General features: G+C 39.3%; 1 protein-coding gene across 1 annotated transcript in view; it reads left to right on the forward strand.

Moving 5' to 3' along the window:
- npr1a (natriuretic peptide receptor 1a) overlaps nt 1–20,583 on the forward strand; it is a 124,344-nt gene that overhangs the window by 55,198 nt on the left and 48,563 nt on the right. Inside the window, exon 5 of the mRNA XM_048201143.1 lies at nt 9,283–9,418. Coding sequence (XP_048057100.1) covers nt 9,283–9,418 — 136 coding nt within the window. The remainder of the gene's footprint in view (nt 1–9,282; nt 9,419–20,583) is intronic.

A 20,583-nucleotide genomic window follows, 5' to 3' on the forward strand; every position in this document is an offset into this window, starting at 1 on the left:
TCCCCAGGGCAGTGAGCTCATTTGGAAGGTTCCCTCTGCCCGCAGCTCACATGTCTGTCTCTCCAATTAGTTGTTCCTTTCACTGCCTCCATATTATTATAGCCAAACACATTCTCTCTCTCTTGCTTTTTGGTTCTCTCATTCTGCCTGTCCTTGTACTTCAATTGGTGAACTATCTACTTTTCTCAGAGTGCCTCATGTTTCGCTCCCCATTTCTTCTTTAATCCAAAGCATTGTTGAGCCGTCTCTAATTGGATGTCCCATTTCACTCTGTGACTTGTGTGACTGCATAGAAAAAACATGAATGGAGATAGGTGTGGCTGAAGTTCAAAGCTGATTCCTTTTTAGGGGATTTAATCTACAACGAGGGTTCCCATGTAGACACTTCTAATGGCGAGAACAAAGAATACAGACATTCATCATAGGTGACAGAAAATGTTAACTGAAAATTATGGGTAATGAAGGAAGAATTACATGTCCATTGCTGTGAATGATAAATTGTGTCATTAGTAGTTCTTGTTAAGGCTATTACTATTCCTCATACATTTTTTTCAGAACCCCTAACCTTAATTATTCTGCTTTTCAAATAATTTAGACTGATTTTTGTAGGTTGTTAAAAGAAAAAAAACATAGTCACATAAGCCATAGAGACCAGAATATAAAAAATAATTTGGAGTGGAAGCTTTTCACTTGAGCCAGTACACAACGACCTAGAACACCCTAGTAACCGCATTGTAACACCCTGAAAACCACTCAGAACATCTTTTTAACTGCAATGCGGCAACACCCAGGCATCCACCCAGAACACCCTAGAAACTGTGTAACAAGACCTAGGCAACCACACAAAGCACCCTGACAATTACATAGCATCACCTAGGTAATCACCCTGAACACCCTAGCAACTATATAGAAACACATAGGCAACCACCCAGAATACCCTAGCAACACCCAGACAACCACCCAGAACACCTTAACAACCCCATTGCAACACCTTGGAAACCACCCAGAACATCCTGGCAACCACATAGTAACATCCTGGCAACCATCCAGAACACCCTGGCTACTGCCATGCGGCAACACCCAGGCAACCATCCAGAACACACTAGCAACTGCATAGCAACATCCAGGCAACCACCAAGAAAACCTTATCAACTAGCACCACTACAGAAAATGTAAAAATTTAATTTTTTGATCATGTCAACCTGTGCAATCTTTGTTATTCACAAATTAGCATTTTCATTTGTTTTTTTGTTGTTGTTGCAGTTTTATCTGGATTTTCTTTTTTGTGGCTCACAGTCTTTTAGCTCATTTAAATATGCTGTATATTGCTCTCTCTTTTTGTATCTCTCTCAGTCTGAATCTGTAATTGCTTTCAATCCTTTCTTTTGACTTTTTCTCAGTATCTCTCAACCTGTTGATTTTTTTGGGGAGAGGGGGGGTCTGAATCACATTTTTTTTTCATCTAGTCCTCCCCGATCTTCCATGCTCTCAGTCCATTCAACCTTTTACCCAGAATTTGCATTTTATTGCACTGTTCCCTTTCTCTTAGGACACTAACAATCTCCTTTTCTTCTTCCGTAATCTGCCTATCCGCCATCACCCACAGATGTTCTGTATTGATGAGTCCATGGTCCGTCTATAGTTGCTATGACAACCACACTTTTGTGCATCTCTCTACCTCCTTTCGCTTTTTGGAACATTTCCCCCTTCCATTTCATTATGGTATGGCAGAGCTCAAGAGTTTGCCTGCAACCATCTGGCTCTGCACCACTGACTTCTACCTGGTTCTCTCTTAATTGCTGACAGTCTTATTAGTAAGGTTAGTTACTTAACTTTGACTAGATTTTAGAAGTAAGTAAAACTGATCTCAGTTCAGCTGGAATTCCATCCACTTCCACTTCAAACTATACATACCGTTTGATGGTAGTGGTAGTTGGGTGGATGAATGGTTTGCAAAGTGGACAAATGGTTGATGTTTGGCTGAAAATGCATCTCTCCCTTGCCTAAATTTAGCCAGTTAGTTATTTATGATCAGTTTTTAAGATTCCCTAGATATTTAAATTACAGAGGAAAATGATATTGCTCAATGGTGGTCTTATATTGCTCAATGGCAGCTCAGGAGACTCACTGGAATTCACACTAACTTTGTCTCAAATATTTCTCTTAAAATTGGTGAAACAGGTGAAATAAAAATAGATGCAAATTTGTTGACATACAGTAAGTTTGGTCTTGGAAGAATTTTTTGAGGAATATTCAAATAGAAGTCATATATTGGTAAATGTGGGCACAATTTGTGGGTGTTATTAACTAAAACCTATAAAAGTTATAAACCTATTAAAAGTCATTTTCAGTAATGGAAATAAAGCTAAAACAAAGTAAAATACATTTTTGATGAAAAAAATGCTGCCTTGACCACTAATTGAAATAAATGTTTAAATTGAAGTACTAAAGCTGAAATAAACAGCTATATAGAAGTATTTAAAGAATCATGAACTGTGTTGTTTTATTTTTTTATGTTTCCTGGGGTGCACTTATAATGTTAGTATGCTTTTTACATCCAAAAATGACATAATTTATAAATAAAAGGCATTTTTCCTACCCTGATTTTAGCCCTCTGGTTTGAACGCTCTATTTTAAAGGGCGTGTCTGCTGTGAGACTTCAGTGTAAACGCCCACTGCTGTGATTGGCTAACATCTTTCCATTTGAAATAGCCAAGTATTACTCTCTCTTTTAGCACGTTTTTACTATTACAGCTCTCAAGGTTAACTAATCATGAAAAGTGCTGCATTACATTTAGATATATGGCATTATATTTAGATCGTGGCATGAAAGGTTGCAGTGATGAACATTGTTGCCGATCACAAACATGTTGAGCGCATGAAAGCAGTTATCTCGTCATTGCAACTCAATTTTTGTACACTAACAAATGCTTTGATCATTACTAACAGTGCAAACGCTATATAACTAAAAGATTAATTGAATTAAATGGGAGTTTTGTGCTTGTCAGTCACTGATAAACTCGCGCTATTTGATTCACAGCTTCAGAGCGCCCTGCTCCAATGATTGCAAAGGGAGTTTTATTTGATCGCTTTCTTTATATAATATAATCACCGTTAAATAACAGATTATTTTCATCCTACTAAGAGAAACAACGCAAGTTGATGTTTAGTCAAGGGTTTGATTTACTGACACATAGACAAAGAACATCTGACTGTACATGAATCATTAATATCAAATCAGGCATTAGAATTAACACAGTTACTTACATGTTGTTGCATTACTGTGGAGTCCAGGCGCTGCACAATATTTTGTAATCCTCAACGGCATGTTTATTGCTTGGTAGCTCGGTCTGGTTTAGCACCACATAGGCCTGTGTTACTTAGGCTACTTATTCTATTGTATGTCATGCGCAAATCGGTGGGCGGGGCTAAACAGGCAGGGATGAAGTAGGCGTTGATCTTCTAGTGTGAACTAACTAGAAGCTTAACTAGTGGAGGGAAAATGAGAACAAAGGAAACAGGAACTAGAACTAAACCAAACCAAAACACAATGAAACCAACATACATGTGACAAAAATTAATAAGTACTATGATAGTAAATAAATAACTCTGCTGTTTGGATCTATTTTCAACCTCTCGAAGACTTGAGAATACTGGAGTAAAAAGAGAAGCAGGAGGGGAAAGTCTCAATTTTCAATCCATTTATTCTCATTGCTGATTGTTGGACTCATGTGTAATTGCCATAATGAATCTGCTGTCCCATGTGTCACTGCGCCACATGGGCAAATAGTTCAGATTGTAGCAGGCAGTTATCGTATCAGATTCTTATTTAAACAAATACTAAATGCATAAATGTAAATACAGTGGTGATAAATGGCAGAGCAAACCTACAGTTTGAATAATCACATGTCAGTGTGAGCTTTCTGAACAGTCTCTCATGCACATGTTCACATACCAACATTACAGCAGCTGATATATGTACATGTTTACCCAGTGAAATCTAAGTCCCCAAAGACTGCTGGGAAATGGCAGTACTAAAACCATTCAATTCTCTCACAAGATTCTCACACATGTGGGGTGGTTGTAATCATGACCGAATGTCATGTAGGGTAATAAAGCATACCATTGTGTAATTTAGTGTCCTTGGTTGTGGCACTCTCGGGTCTGTGTGTGTTTGTGTTCTCAGAGTTATTGGAAGTTGGTAGTGCACATGTTGATGATATGGAAGAGAGGTTGGACTCACTGGGACACAGGGATTGAAGTCTTGTATAGTATTCCAATACTAAAAAAAAAAAAAAAAAAAGCTGTACCAAAATGTAGTACAAAAATTATAACCTAACCCCAGCAGAAAACTTTTTTTATTTTTACAATTTTTTTTTTTTTTAAAAAGAACACTTTCATCTTCTTTGAATAACTGTTAAATGTTAATGCATATACAAGTCACCGAGCTAGTTGCCTACTGACCACAAAAAGTAAATCCGACATTTTATTCAACACCTTAAAATTCATCACGTCTGTTTCACACTGTTACGGTTTGAGTTGTGTTTTGTTCTGTTTAGTCCATGTCTAGAGTTTGTTTTTCTTTGGTCACATTTTCCCCTTTGTTCTTAGTTTCCCGCCCCTTGTTTGTTACTATGGTTTCTGATTTGATTAGTGTTTGAGTTCAGCTGTGTCCTGTTAATTAGTCTCATTAGTCCTTCTGTTCACTGTGTATTTAAACCCTGTGTTTCCTTCTGTTCCTGGTCAGTTCTCCATTGCGTAAAGTTTGTTGTTCTGTTCTTGTTACCTGAGTTTTTTGTTTAGTTACAATAAAAGTACTGCTGCATTTAGATCCTACCTCCTTCCTTGCTGCAACAACTGTGACACACACTGCCTATGTTAGCACTGTTTGTTCATTTCAATGTACATATTAACAGGTTACAGCCTTCATACAGCGAGCGTGAGCCATGCAGTGCTACATACAGTGTCCTAGATGTGCTGAATTTAACAGAAAACATGCTGAAAGTACACTATTTATATATTTGCAATAAATAAATGTATGAAGTAACAAAATTATGGAAAGAACTACTCACCCACTGTGGCAAAAATACATCTTTTAGGCTTCATGTACAATCACAGTGACAATCACAAAAACATCTTTTTGGTCTTGCTGAATTCATTTTATATTCATTCTAAAGCATTTCATATTCTGCACTTTTTCCCTGTCCCTTTTTCAATCAGCTTTCTAGCTTCCTAGGTCGTGAATCAGTATACCGTGTAAATGAATGTGGCTGACTCCCTGATCAGTGCCCTGACTACTGAACTAGGGAGCTCATTGAGATGCACGCTTTGTGTCTCGCCACCTCCTGCCCGAGTTAGTCGTTTGTTGTCTTGGTTACTCATTATGTTCAGCTGTGCACTCATTATCTCCCTCATTATCACGTGTATATAAGATCAGTTCTGTTTGTATTTCATTGTTTGGTCTCGTCTATGTTACGTGTGGTGTACCTGTTCCTGCCACCTTCATTGTGAATTGTCTAGTAAAAAGTCTATTTAAACTTAATTCGTCTTCATTGTGTTATCTACATTGTTCTGTGATAGAAGACCACAACAAATGAAAGTGATTCTTTTGTTTCGCTTTGGTTTTTTAAATTATTTTTTTCATCACTATAGACTTTCCCGCAGTCCATTTGCTTTGCCTTGAGCAGAAAGTTCCCTCGAGCAACACCTGGAGATGTTCCTGGATCTAGTACCTCAGTCCACTTCCCCGGACAACTGCCTCTGCATGTTTTTACGTGTGGGACTTAACACCACTCGAGCATAGTTGTCCGGGGAACCTCCTCTAGCTAACTTTGCTGCATATATGGAGTGGGTGCTGGTCTCCTGTGGATCCGATTTCACTGTGGATTATGTCACCAGCCCCACTCCCAACCCAGTGCCCAGCCAGAAACCCATGGATGGTGAGATGAGACAGCAGGAACCCACCGCAAACCCACATGTTTGTCGCCCCCGCTAGGAGGAACGATCGAGCTTGACATCACACCGGAGCCTGAGCGGAAAACATCTGACAAGGGGTGCGAGCCAGCAATTCCATCCTGCGCTGAGGGAGTATGTGTGGAAGTCGAAGGTTTGGTTAGGAGTCCCGCCCACCTGCCCGTCACTAAAGGCTGATATATACTTCTTTCTGCGTCAGACCTACGCCGGAGCCTCTGCGGAGTAGGCTATGCGTCTGTTTTCATTTATACTAATGCATCGTTGTCCGCGTCGACATGCATACAGACCACTAGTAGGCAGTGTGCACGGTAAATTTGAGTATCAAGGCAAAAGCCGAAGAAGCAGCTTGTCATGTACGTTGTCAGAGAAGCTTACAAATAGAAACAGCAGAGAAGTGGCAAATAGGTAATGACTTTTGTTGCAGTATGACTGTATATGTCCCCTGAAACAGTGCGTTTTTCATTCCTATTGGAAGTTGTAAACGCTCGCTCTTCTATTGCGCCACACCAGTTTTTTGACCTGAGGGAGGGATTCTAGCAGACCAATCACAGCGCTTGCGGTCCGCGTAGAATTGATGCGTTGGTACATTTTTGAAGAGGTGCACATCAGGCTACGTCGTAGGCTATGTGTGGTACAAACAACCTACGCCATAGCTACGGCGTAGACTCGACGCAGAATTATAAATCAGCCTTGAGTGAGTTTCTGGACTATAATTTAGATTTAACCCTTCATCTGTCTGAATTCTCTATATTGGATTCACTAGAACCACCCAGCCTCCCTCTCCCACCTCCTCTTCTGAATGTTCTTGCCAGCTCGTCATCTCAGGCTTCTTCCCAGACTTCAGCCACGTATACTGCCCTGCCCGAGTTGTCTCCAACCAGTCCCGCTGTGCCTCTGTTGCCTCCTCTCAGTGACGTTGTTACACTGCGGGCCTACTGTGAGCCACCTCCCCCAGGGCATGGGGATCCCATGGCTCTGCCTCCAGCTTCTGATCGCGTCATTCTACCTCGACCCGTTGCCCTGACTCCTCCACCTGTACTCCTCCCTCCCTCGATGTCTGCAGTGACCATTGTGCGTTCGGTCTCTCTGAGCTCCCTCGGACCGTTGACTTCACCCGAGTCGGACATTGCGTCACCTTCGCCACGGACCTGCGGACCGTCCGATGCACTTCAGCTCTCCACCCCTACAGCTCCGACTAGCTCTGCCCTCTCCCCGGGCTCTGGCTCCACCCTCGGTCGCTCCAGCTTCACCTCAGCCCTCCAGATCCCTGCATCCATCTCGAGAGGTCATCACTGTGGCTCTGTTGCGACCGTCTGGGTCTTCTGCATCACTCTTCTCCATCAGCCCTCCACCTGCGGCGTGAGCTCCACCTCTTTCATCTCTGTCGCCCTCGCGACATCCCCAAGATGATGTTGAAGCCTTCACCACCATGGTTCTTTCCTCCAGCACCACTGCCGTGGTCCACTGTCCTGACTGTGTCCTGGGTCACGATCTGGCACTTCCTGCTCAAGGCTCCTCCCTGGCTCCAACCACCATCATCACCACCCTGGATTCTTCTGTTCCACCTCTTCCCGGTCAGCCATCCACCTCCAGAGCCACCTCCTGTATCTTCTGCCCCTTTTGCCATCTCCTCATCCTCCAGCACGTTCTGTCATGGTTCTGTTAGTTTTGACTTTTTGTGTCTCACCTTCTCCTGCCTGAGTTAGTCGTTTGTTGTCTTGGTTACTCATTATGTTCAGCTGTGCACTCATTATCTCCCTCATTATCACATGTACTTAAGTTCAGCTCTCTGTTCGGTCTTGCCTATGTTACATGTGGTGTACCAATTCCTTCTTCTTTGTTGTATCCTGTGAATTATCTAGTAAAGCTCAATCTGGCAAAGACTGAGCTTCTTGTCTTTCCTGCCAATCCAACTCTACAGCACGATTTCAACATCCAGCTAGGTATATTATCGATTACGCCATCAAGGTCGGACAGAAATCTTGGAGTAATCTTTGATGACCAACTAACCTTCAAAGACCACATTGCAAAGACAGCTCGGCTATGCATATTTGCACTACAAAATTAAATCAAAATTTAAAAAAATTAATACAAAATTAAATTAAAATCAAGCCTTTTCTAACAGAGCATACAACACAATTTCTCGTCCAGGCCCTGGTCATGTCTAGGCTTGATTACTGTAATGCTATTCTGGCTGGACTGCCATCATGCGCAATCAAACCCCTACAAATGATTCAGAACGCTGCAGCATGTCTTGTTTTTAACAAGCCCAAAAGGGCCCATGTCACACCTCTGCATCTCTCTGCACTGGCTACCACTTGCTGCTCGCTTCAAGTTCAAGGCATTGACGCTTGCTTACAGATCTACCACAGGCTCAGCACCCTCCTACTTCCACTCACTCTTACGACTCTACATCCCTACGAGAAGCCTGCGATCACTAAATGAGCGAAGGCTCGTGGTACCATCACAGAGAGCGAGGCACAAAATCACTCTCCGGAACATTTTCATTCACTGTTCTTTGCTGGTGGAATGATCTCCCCGCCTTCATCCGGAATGCAGAATCCCTGGCAATATTCAAAAAACAGCTGAAAACTCGTCTTTTTTGTGAGCACTTAACTTCATGTAAAAAAAAAAATGCTTTCACTTCCTTTATTCCCTCCCTATTCTAGCTTATGCTACTCTAAGCAATGTCTGAAACTTGTTTTGTGAGCACTTCTTGTGTCTGTTACCTCTTCACGATGATTCGCTTGTTGTATTCCTCACTTGTAAGTCACTTTGGATAAAAGCATCTGCAAAATGAATAAATCTAAATGTAAAATGTAAAGAGTCTGTTTAAACTTAATTCGTCTTCATTGTGTTATCTACATCGCCTGTTCTATGACAGTAAATGCATAAGTTTGAAATAATTCTCACTGAATAACTCCTTATTGCCATAAGGATAACTCCTCATTGCCAGTTCTCTATGTGTTAAAATACACATGTTGGATCAGGAGAAACAGATTGTTTTTCGATATATTAAAAAGAGCACAGGAGGAATGTGTGATATTAACAGTGAAGCAGAGTAACAGGAGAATGAAGGAAAGCATTAGGAATGCAGCCATTTTCTTTTAGCACAGTCTCATGTGGGTCATTGAATTACAATCTCGCGATGATGATTTTTTAAGTTTTCTTCAAAAATATTATTAGTATGGTATCTGGAGAGCAGATAATCTAATAAAAGTAATAAAATTTAAACCCCAATTATTTAGAGTTTTAATGCTAGTATGTAATTTGTGCTAGTATATAATTTGTGCACTTCCTCTCTTCCAGATGAATCTGATTTCGGGATCATTCCACGATGGAGTCATGCTGTATTCTCATGCCCTAAACGAGACTCTGGATCGGTCAGGTGTGAGGCCCCCGGGGGACGTGGTCAATAAGAGGATGTGGAATCGCACATACTATGGTCAGTTCTGCTCAATTTTACCTATAGTATCACACAGACAGATTTTTGGCTAAACAACAAAACGGTCTGGTCTACACTGCATTTTTTTCTGAAAAGGAAGAGACCATTTGACCAATACTGTATGTAAAGTGACCAACCACTTTTTCACTTTCGTTCACACTTTCAAACATCCTCATTTAATGGGATGATTATTTCATCCTCAAAAATGTGGTCATTTTATCAAACCAGTACTTTATAAAGGTCAACCATCAGATTAGACCTTTTCACATTCAGTACTTTCTAGTTCTGTGAGCAATATGAATCAGACGGTCAGTGAAAGAACTGTGGGCGTAATGTCTTGGGCTGAGACTTGAAGTCACCTAAACAGCTTGTCCACACACGCACTCGTTCGTTTTAAACACAATTTTCTTTCATATCAAAGCTGTAATTAGTAATATTACAGCTTGTGTGTATCATTCTGCTGTTAGACTGCAGGTGTAACAGCCCACGATTCACAGCTCAAACTGCTGAATGGAAACGTCATTACTCATGTTTCAACGAGGCACTCTGCAGAATAGATCAGCACACGTAGCTGAGCATGTTGTGTTTGGACATTTGGTTTGAATTCTATTCAGCTAACCTGCTCAAACTTGTAAACCAGTAAGATCACATTAAATGTTTTAATATTGATTGAATGTACCTTCTGAAATGTTTTGTGTTTTTCCTGGTGCTTGCCACTTGAGTCAATACTCAGTGCAGTCACTTTGATCAACGTGGAGATTATTAACACTTCAGATTGAGCCACGTGGAGATGTTCTGCTCCTGCAGGTGTCTTTATCTGTAGATTGCAGGTGTCTCATTCTCTCCAGAGCTGCAGCTCCAAAATGAGATTTCTTGGCAAGAGTGAGTTTAAAAAAAGCAAACAAGACTCTAATGGGGAAAAAGAAATACCTATCGTTTTCATCAACTAACAGCTGTGTCTTTTACCATCTTCCCTCTCTTTCTTACTTTTGTCTGCATGTGCTCATTAATAAGATGTTTAGTTTGCTCTGCAGCTTGTGTTCAATATCCCCTCAAGTACAACACAGTTCTAATTGGCAGTCCTACCCATCTTTACAACAAGGTCCAACACCCACAATCTAGTCACACTCCAATCACAGAGCCGTATGTCTCAATGATGAAGGAAGGCATTTAGAAAGGGAAATAGGCTTTAGAGGTAAACTGTGGCTCAGTTCAGACCCTTATAGTCGGTATTATGGGTTTAGATCTTATATAACTTGTTAGATTGCACAACATGTTCTTTTGCATGTGCTTGATAACAGGATACATAACAAATCGATCCTGAGCCCACACATATACAAGAACTGCTGTGCGTAATGTTCATGTTTGTCTCTGGGTGTGTTTATTTGACATATGCTTGTTGAAATAGAATTGAAAAATGAAAATACTAAAACAGATGAAAGAATGGGGAAAAATTAACTTGGGTTCTTATACTTACAGTGGGTATGGAAAGTATTCAGACCCCCTTAAATTTTTCACTCTTTGTTATATTGCAGCCATTTGCTAAAATCATTTAAGTTCATTTTCCTCATTAATGTACACACAGCACCCCATATTGACAGAAAAACACAGAATTGTTGACATTTTTGCAGATTTATTAAAAAAGAAAAACTGAAACATCACATGGTCCTAAGTATTCAGACCCTTTGCTGTGACACTCCTATATTTAACTCAGGTGCTGTCCATTTCTTCTGATCATCCTTGAGATGGTTCTACACCTTCATTTGAGTCCAGCTGTGTTTGATTATACTGATTGGACTTGATTAGGAAAGCCACACACCTGTCTATATAAGACCTTACAGCTCACAGTGCATGTCAGAGCAAATGAGAATCATGAGGTCAAAGGAACTGCCTGAAGAGCTCAGAGACAGAATTGTGGCAAGGCACAGATCTAGCCAAGGTTACAAAAATATTTCTGCTGCACTTAAGGTTCCTAAGAGCACAGTGGCCTCCATAATCCTTAAATGGAAGACGTTTGGGACGACCAGAACCCTTCCTAGAGCTGGCCTTCCGGCCAAACTGAGCTATCGGGGGAGAAGAGCCTTGGTGAGAGAGGTAAAGAAGAACCCAAAGATCACTGTGGCTGAGCTCCAGAGATGCAGTCGGGAGATGGGAGAAAGTTGTAGAAAGTCAACCATCACTGCAGCCCTCCACCAGTCAGGGCTTTATGGCAGAGTGGCCCGACGGAAGCCTCTCCTCAGTGCAAGACACATGAAAGCCCGCCTGAAGGACTCCAAGATGGTGAGAAATAAGATTCTCTGGTCTGATGAGACCAAGATAGAACTTTTTGGCCTTAATTCTAAGCGGTATGTGTGGAGAAAACCAGGCACTGCTCATCACCTGTCCAATACAGTCCCAACAGTGAAGCATGGTGGTGGCAGCATCATGCTGTGGGGGTGTTTTTCAGCTGCAGGGACAGGACGATGAAAGATGAATGCGGCCAAGTACAGGGATATCCTGAACAAAAACCTTCTCCAGAGTGCTCAGGACCTCAGACTGGGTCGAAGGTTTACCTTCCAACAAGACAATGAGCCTAAGCACACAGCTAAAATAACGAAGGAGTGTCTTCACAACAACTCCGTGACTGTTCTTGAATGGCCCAGCCAGAACCCTGACTTAAACCCAATTGAGCATCTCTGGAGAGACCTAAAAATGGCTGTCCTCCAACGTTTACCATCCAACCTGACAGAACTGGAGAGGATCTGCAAGAAGGAATGGGAGACGATCCCCAAATCCAGGTGTGAAAAACTTCTTTCCCAAAAAGTCTCATGGCTGTATTAGATCAAAAGGGTGCTTCTAAATACTGAGCAAAGGGTCTGAATACTTAGGACCATGTGATATTTCAGTTTTTCTTTTTTAATAAATCTGCAAAAATGTCAACAATTCTGTGTTTTTCTGTCAATATGGGGTGCTGTGTGTACATTAATGAGGGGGGGAAATGGCTGCAATATAACAAAGAGTGAAAAATTTAAGGGGGTCTGAATACTTTCTGTACCCACTGTAATTGTCCACACCAGTGTCCGGCAAATTTCAGATCTAACTCTAGGCAGTAACATCTGAATATGGTCAAATCAAGGTCGTCAATATCACTAGAAAATTACAGGCAGGTGTGTTGGATTACTCTGCAGGTCATCGACCCTCCAAGACCTGAATATATAAACAAACAGACAAACAAAAAAGGAAGAGCTAATGAAATGAAGAGCTATTCTTTCTTTTTTCCAGTTTTTCAGCCATTCTTAATTAATCTTTAGCCTTTATTAATCAAAACAACATATAGTCCTTGCAGAAGAATGAATCTGTGGATGTAATGACTATACCCACTCTCACAATGAAACAGTGAAATGAAACGCATTGAAACACTCTTCTGCTGTCATGACAAAACAAAAGCATTATTGTATATTCAGTTACTGATATGCGATTGAGAGAAATCTAGAAGTTCACAGCAGAATAACATCATACCTCATGCTTTAATTCAGAATCCTATTTAAATTGTTTGATGATCCTCTCACTGCTGTTTGTTTGGACTCAATAAGTCCCCAATTTAAACGCAAATGCCGCCAAGCTCCTCAAATTGCCTGTTCTTCCCGTTCCCCTGTTCCAACACTCCTCACGCCTTTCATCTTTATGCTCCATCTCTTTCTCCACCCTTCCATTTATCCACCTGAAATACCCATTATCTTCTCTCTCTCTGTCTCTCTTCCCCTCTGATGACCCGCTATGCATAAATCCAATCTCACGATATTTACCACAGACAAATTCAATCACCCAGGCCTTTCTCCCTACTACATATCAATTCATGGAGCAGACCACACCAACACCCAAAACATCAATAACTCCTTCAGGGCACAGGTAAACTCAAAATGATCATGTTATCTCTCTCGTTGTTGCTTGTATTTAATGTTGGAACTCTTGAGAGAACTTTGTGGATGTGAAAATCACATTTTTAAGTTACTCAAGGCCAGTAAGATATCAAGCAGAACTTCCTATAGCAACCCATAACACCCGAACATTGTGGAGGGGTTGCATGGGTAAACACTATTCACATTTTCTTCAGAAAATGTACTGTAAAAATGTAGCCTACTTCATTACAGGGGACATTTTATCCACACTATTCTAAAAAAGAATCATTTACAGCACCTTTAATTATCATTAAAGTTTAATAAGTGTGAAGTATCACCCACAGGTGAACACTGTAATTTGTACAAGCATGAATGAAAAACACATCAGAGAATGTCAGAAACAAGTTGGCAGCAACAGCATTTTGCTTCATAGTCCATAAAATGTGAAACACTTGTCACACCCTGACTCTTAATGCGTCGTGTTTCGTTGTGGAGCATCAGGGAATGTTTGAACTTTTTTAAAGGTCCCGTTCTTCGTGATCCCACGTTTCAAACTTTAGTTAGTGTGTAATGTTGTTGTTAGAGTATAAATAAAATCTGTAAAATTTTAAAGCTCAAAGTTCAATGCCAAGCGAGATATTTTATTTAACAGAAGTCGCCTACATCGAACGGCCAGTTTGGACTACATCCCTCTACTTCCTTCTTTAATGACATCATTAAAACAGTTTTTTGACTAACATCCGCCCACAGGAATACACAAGAGTTGCGTTTGTAGAGTGTGTTTGTCGCCATGTCGTCGAAACGCTGTTATTTTCATCCCGCAGTCCAATCACCGGGTCTGATTCCGGCTCAAATTGATAGGGTAAAATTAAAGACATGTTTACAATAACACTGAGCGCGTGCATCTCCACGTTATGGTAAGAGGCGTGACCTTTCCGGGCAAGGTTCGCTAAACTGCTGTCGAATCACAACACAGGAACCGCTGGCACAATCAGAACTCGTTACGCATTTCTGAAGGAGGGACTTCATAGAACAAGGAAGTCATCAGCCCGTTTTTATGACAGTGGAAACAGCGGTATACAGATAAGTAAATTATGTGAAAAATACTGTGTTTTTTACACGCGAAACATGAACACATGTTATATTGCACACTATAAACACAATCAAAGCTTCAAAAAACCACGAAAAACGGGACCTTTAATAGTTGAGTTTGAGTCCCTCAATTGTCCTCAGTATGAAAACACGCATCTCAAAATCATTCAGTCACTGCTGGAAAGGGTTCAAATATGCAAAAATGCCTGAAAACTGAAGAGCCTGCAGGACCTGGAAGATTTTTCTGAAGAACAGAGCTCAGTTTAACTGCTCAGGACAGACAAGAGACTCATGAAGAACCATCACAAAACAAAAAAATAGTCATAGATAATCCGGTTAACGACACAGTATTAAGAATCAATGGTTCACATACTTTTGAGTGGGGTTATTTTAATAAATTCAGCTATTGTTTTGTATTGTGAACTAAACGCAAACATCTTTATGTAAAATATCTTACTCAGGACAGTACTAAACAAAAAATAACATGCATTTTTTATTATCTGTCTTATTTCATTAAAATTATTCACATTTTCACAGATTCTGCAAGTGGTTCACATACTTTTTCTTGCCACTGTACTTGCAAATATCTTATTCTATTGACAGCCATAATATTAAACGGGTTGTCCTTCCTTGCAATGCAAATTAATTTGAAATGGATTAAATTGAAATGTTTTTGCTTTAAAGTGTCATGAAAGCCTATATTAAATCGGTTCATCAAGTGATAAAGTCTCTTCACAAGACATGGATTAAACAGCTTGATTCATATGGATTAATTTTACTGTAATGAGTATTGTGAGTTTTGGTTTCGTTTTCACTGTGCACATATATATTTCATTTGAAGAAAACATGATGAAATATGTGCACATACACGGTGCTGCTTCATGTTTAGAGCATCAGAGTATATGAAATATGTCCATAAAAACTTGAAATACGTGTTCTCAGGTCCAGATATGAACTGTGATCCACGTTGTGAGTGTTGTTAAATTCATCACTGCGTTCAATGCAGAAACCGCTCCACATGTTATGTATTAAATATTGTTACAGTCATATTTTATTCGTAATATTTTTCACACTATAGCCTAATGGGATAAATGTATAATTGTCTTAATATCTTAGGGTGGTGGTCTATTGAGACCATCATTATATGTGGACGTCCTTGGCATCAAACAATTTGAAAACCCCTGCAATCATGATTAAGCATGATTAAACATTTCAATCGATTGACAGCACCTGGTCCATTTGTATCTACTAAAGAATCTTATGAGAAATATATGATACAAAGCTGTTATGAATGCATGCACAAGTACTTTTTTATTTTCATCACCCACTCGCTCTCATGCAAGATATCCTTTTATCTGCAATCCCTTGTTTCTGTCCATCATCATCTGAGGTGTTTTAATGCAGGTGTGTGTGGGCAGAGCAGGGTATCTGTCCATAAATCCAACAAGGTCATCTGTTTTTTTTTTTTTTTTTTTTGTTTTTTTGTTCTGTAACATCTGCGTCTTCCTCTCAGAGGTTGTCATTTGCAGACCCATCTCCTCTACCCAGCCTGCCCTGCTATTGTCTGTTTTTCTTTCCCTCTCCATTTCCTCCACCTCTTGTTCACGCTTTCCTCTCATACTGCTTTCCTTGACCTTTGTGCTTGCTCTTCCTCTTTCACAGACCTGTCAACCTCTTCTGCCACTTTTATGTTCTCACTCCATGTTCCATAATTTGATCCTGTGTCCTTCTGTCATGGGTGTGCTGCGTTTAGTCCCCTGCATTTTTCTCGAGCTTTCTTCATTTGGTTCCAGATATTTCATCCACATGGGTGTCTCACACTCTCTCAGCATGTCCCTTCATTCTCTTTGTGGTCTCCATACAACATCAGTTATGTGCTACACATGACTGCCTGCCTGGCAGAAATCTTTGAGTTTAGGATCTATGGTCTGGAATGGACTCTAAATGAGATACTTACATTTGTGACTTCAGGAGACACTTTTATCCATTTCCACACTGAAAACAAACAATTTGCAGTCCTGAAAGCCCTTAAAGTGATTGCCTTGTCGCAATTTTGGAAAAAAAAATATTTTATTGGATGGGCGCAAATGAGATTTCACTGTGCAGCTCAATGCCACGTTTTTTTGTTTGTTTGGTTTTTTGATAAATTCATCCCAAAACAATCTGCTTAAAAAATCATGTTTTGTTTTGTTTTTAAACAATTGCTCCAAATACCTCATTAACATTTCTGTACACTTTTCTTTTTTTCTTTAGTTCTTTTTTTTTTTTTGTGCCTATGCTAATCCAAGATAGTTTGTGTTCAGTTTTTTTCTCCTCCTCTTTCTTCATGGTGATATGATCACAACTACAGTAAAAACAGTAATATTGTAGTATTGTTACATTATTTTTATTCAATTAATTTATTACTAATTTAAATAATTAAAAAAAAGGTTTTTGATTTGAATATATTTAAAAATGTAATTTATTCCTGTGATGGCAAAGCTGAATTTTCGGCATCATTACTCTAGTCTTCAGTCACATGATCCTTCAGAAATCATTCTAATATGCTGATTTGCTGCTCAGAAAAACATTTCTGCAATATGAGGATGCGCAATGATAAAGCTATGTATCGCCTGCTGCATTTATCTATTCAGTGACACTGACACCCACAAATACGCAAATAAGAACGTTAACCCAGGGTTTAGGAATGTACAATGTGAAACATCAGCCTATGAATACCCAGGGTTAATTGGTAAATTATGAGCAGTGTGAAACATGAAGCAAGATAACCCAGGATTCCATTTACCCTGGGTTTAGAATGACCCATGGTTAACTATTTCAAGTGTGAAAATGTAATGTATATTGTAATGTAATGTGATGTAAAATGTAATGTAATGTAAATGTATATTTAGAAAACGCGGCAGCGCTTCCGGGTCCAAACAGTCTATCTATCTCACAGCACAAGAAAACAACTAATGGTGATAATATACACACATGATGTGGTGTAATACTACCAAAAAGTTATAATCATGACCTTTATCTACATACATCCCAGATGGCCAGACAGTGATTATAAATCGTTAATATATTAATGTCTGTGATGCTGTGAGCACAGAGGCTGTTGTGTAGACTGTAAGTATTTTAAATGTTTAACTTTTTAAAATGTTAAATGATTAATATGAATAAATAGTGCTTATAAACAGCCGTCGAGATGGCATTCTCAAGTGAAACGAGCCAGGGCTTGGACCCAGAATCGGCGTTCCTTGCGTCACGACTTAACAAGCAGATAGGCTGTTGGTTCAAACCCCAGAAGGGTTTACACATTAGTGAGACACTTAACCCCAGGTGGCTTCAGGAGATGTAGTAAAAATATACTGTTGCTTAGATAAGGCAGCATAACATAAATTCATTTGTCTTCTGTTGATGTTTAACCCACAAGAACACCCAGTCCGATGCCCTGTGTTTAATGTCAACGGCATTTTGATTTCCTTCAGTTCACACAGTTATTGTACACTATAGTTAATAGGCAGCAGTGCAGAGCATTTAATAAATGCATCAGTGCACACAGCACACTTATCTAATAGTGGCTTTAATGGCTGTGTGGCCGAGTTCCCATAGGGAAGAATGATAACACTGACATGGCATTCACTTCCATTACTTTAAGTGCTTTCCGCCTCACTCTTTCACTTTCCCCTGTGACCTTTGCATTATTACCCAAGAGATCCATGTCATAAATCCACTGTGCTACTTATGACCTGAGCTCTGGTCAGAGGGCACGAGGTCACTGATGAGATTCTTTTGAGGATCTGCGACTCTCAGATCTGCGTTCGTATTCATCCAAGAAGACGTGAACTAAATTCTCTCAAAGCAGCAATGGAGGTGTACACTCCAGCAGAGAGAGGCTGAGAGATGATGTAATTGAGATTCAACAGGAAACACAGAACAGAGGGAAAGCTGAGATGCTCTACAGATGACATGTTAGAGTGCATTTTAGGGTACTTTACAAGTATTAAAGGACCCCTTAAACACCTTTCAAGTGTTTGTAATTGTTTTTTTTTGTTTTTTTAAAGATCTTCTTAAGAAAAGGTTAAGACGTTCAATAATAACCAATCCTTTTTTTTAGCAATGATTTATTTGTTGTACAGGACTAAAAGAATGTTTCAAATGCTACAGTCTATATAAGCAGCTGCTCTGATAATAGACCCTTTTCATGGACTGTGATGATGTGTTTTAACAGTCATCAATATCATAAACCCTGCAAAGGTTTTTATATTGTAAATTTATATGTTTTTATATGTACATTTATAACAATATACTTAGTATTATATTACCTTTGCATCAAATTACAAAAACTTAGCTAATGTTGCTGTGAGGGTGTTTCTAATACAGCAGCTATGGGAGTGACAGTAAAAATGACATCTTTCTCTCTTCTAAATGCTGTTATCAGTTGCTCTCTATTTTTTTCCTATTTATAAAAGTTGTGAAAACACTATTGTGGAGTTTTTCTTTTGCTATTTGAGCAAATGGAAACACAAAAAATATATTTAATGTATTCTCTCATTCATCGCTATAGAATTTTACCCAACTATGACGACTTCCGCTTCTGAGAAACCCGGAAATGTGAAAAGGGTCTGAGAAATAGAAGTAAAAGTATAAGTTAAGATGTAACTTATAGCCAATATTTCTCTCGTCCACCATCTTGATTTCTCTAAGCTCGGGGTCCGTGGGTAATACACATTACACTATAGTACACTATTGTTCAAAAAGGGTCAGTATGTTTTTTTGTTTGTTTGTTTGTGGAAATTAATCAATATTTTTATTCAGCAAGGATACATTAAAGGGTTAGTTCACCCAAAAATAAAAATTCTGTCATTTATTACTCACCCTCATGGCGTTCCACACCCGTAAGACCTTTGTTAATCTTCGAAACACAAATTAAGATATTTTAGTTGAAATCCGATGCTCAGTGAGGCCTCCATAGGGAGCAATGACATTTCCTCTCTCGAGATCCATTAATGTACTAAACCTTATTTAACCATATTTAAATCGGTTCATGTGAGTACAGTGGTTCAATATTAATATTATAAAGCGACAAGAATATTTTTGGTGTGCCAAAAAAAAACAAAATAACGACTTATATAGTGATGGCCGATTTCAAAACACTGCTTCAGAAAGGTTCAGAGTGTTATGAATCAGCGTATCGAATCATGATTCGGATCGCGTGTCAAACCACCAAACTGCTGAAATCACGTGACTTTGGCGCTCCGAACCACTGATTCGACACACTGATTCATTATGCTCTGAAGCTTCCTGAAGCAGTGTTTCGAAATCGGCCATCACTATATAAGTCGTTATTTTGTTTTTTTTTGGCGCACCAAAAATATTCTTGTCGCTTTATAATATTAACTCACATGAACCGATTTAAATATGTTTTTAGTACATTAATGGATCTTGAGAGAGGAAATGTCATTGCTGGCTATGGAGGCCTCACGGAGCCATCGGATTTCAACAAAAATATCTTAATTTTTGTTCCGAAGATTAATGAAGGTCTTACGGGTGTGGAATGGCATGAGGATGAGTAATAAATGACATTATTTTAATTTTGGGGTGAACTAACCCTTTAAATTGTCATTGACATTGACAGTAAAGACATTTATAATGTTAAAAAAGATTTATATTTCAAATAAATGCTGTTCTTTTGAACTTTATATTCTTCAAAGAATCCTAAAACATTTGTTTTCAACATTGATAATAATAAGAAATATTATTAAAAACAGCAAGAATCAGGGTTTAGAATGATTTCTGTCCATTGAAGACTGGAGTAACGGCTGCTGAAAATTCAGATTTTTTTGTAAATTATGTATAAATTGTGATTGATTAATTAAATAATAATATAATATTTTAATAATTTGCAGTGGCTTTTGGTGTATTCATTTTATTAAATCCAAAAGCAGTTTTATAATAGCACAATATGTTTATCTCACACAATATAAATGAAAATACATAGGCCTTTGTATTTTAGGAAAGGGGTCCCTCATAAACAAAGCAATACTGAAAATCCCTGTCTTACAAGACAATATAATGTTGCTACCTACTGTACCAACAGCCCTGGCATCAGGAGAACACCTATGATGACTTGAAATGTTGTCTATAGAGGCAGATTGGTAGTTTTGGAGCAGAGCTTTAGTGTCATGTGTAAACCAATTTAACAGTCAT

Source organism: Megalobrama amblycephala, linkage group LG9 (assembly GCF_018812025.1).
Source record: "Megalobrama amblycephala isolate DHTTF-2021 linkage group LG9, ASM1881202v1, whole genome shotgun sequence".
Taxonomy (NCBI): Eukaryota; Metazoa; Chordata; class Actinopteri; order Cypriniformes; family Xenocyprididae; genus Megalobrama; species Megalobrama amblycephala.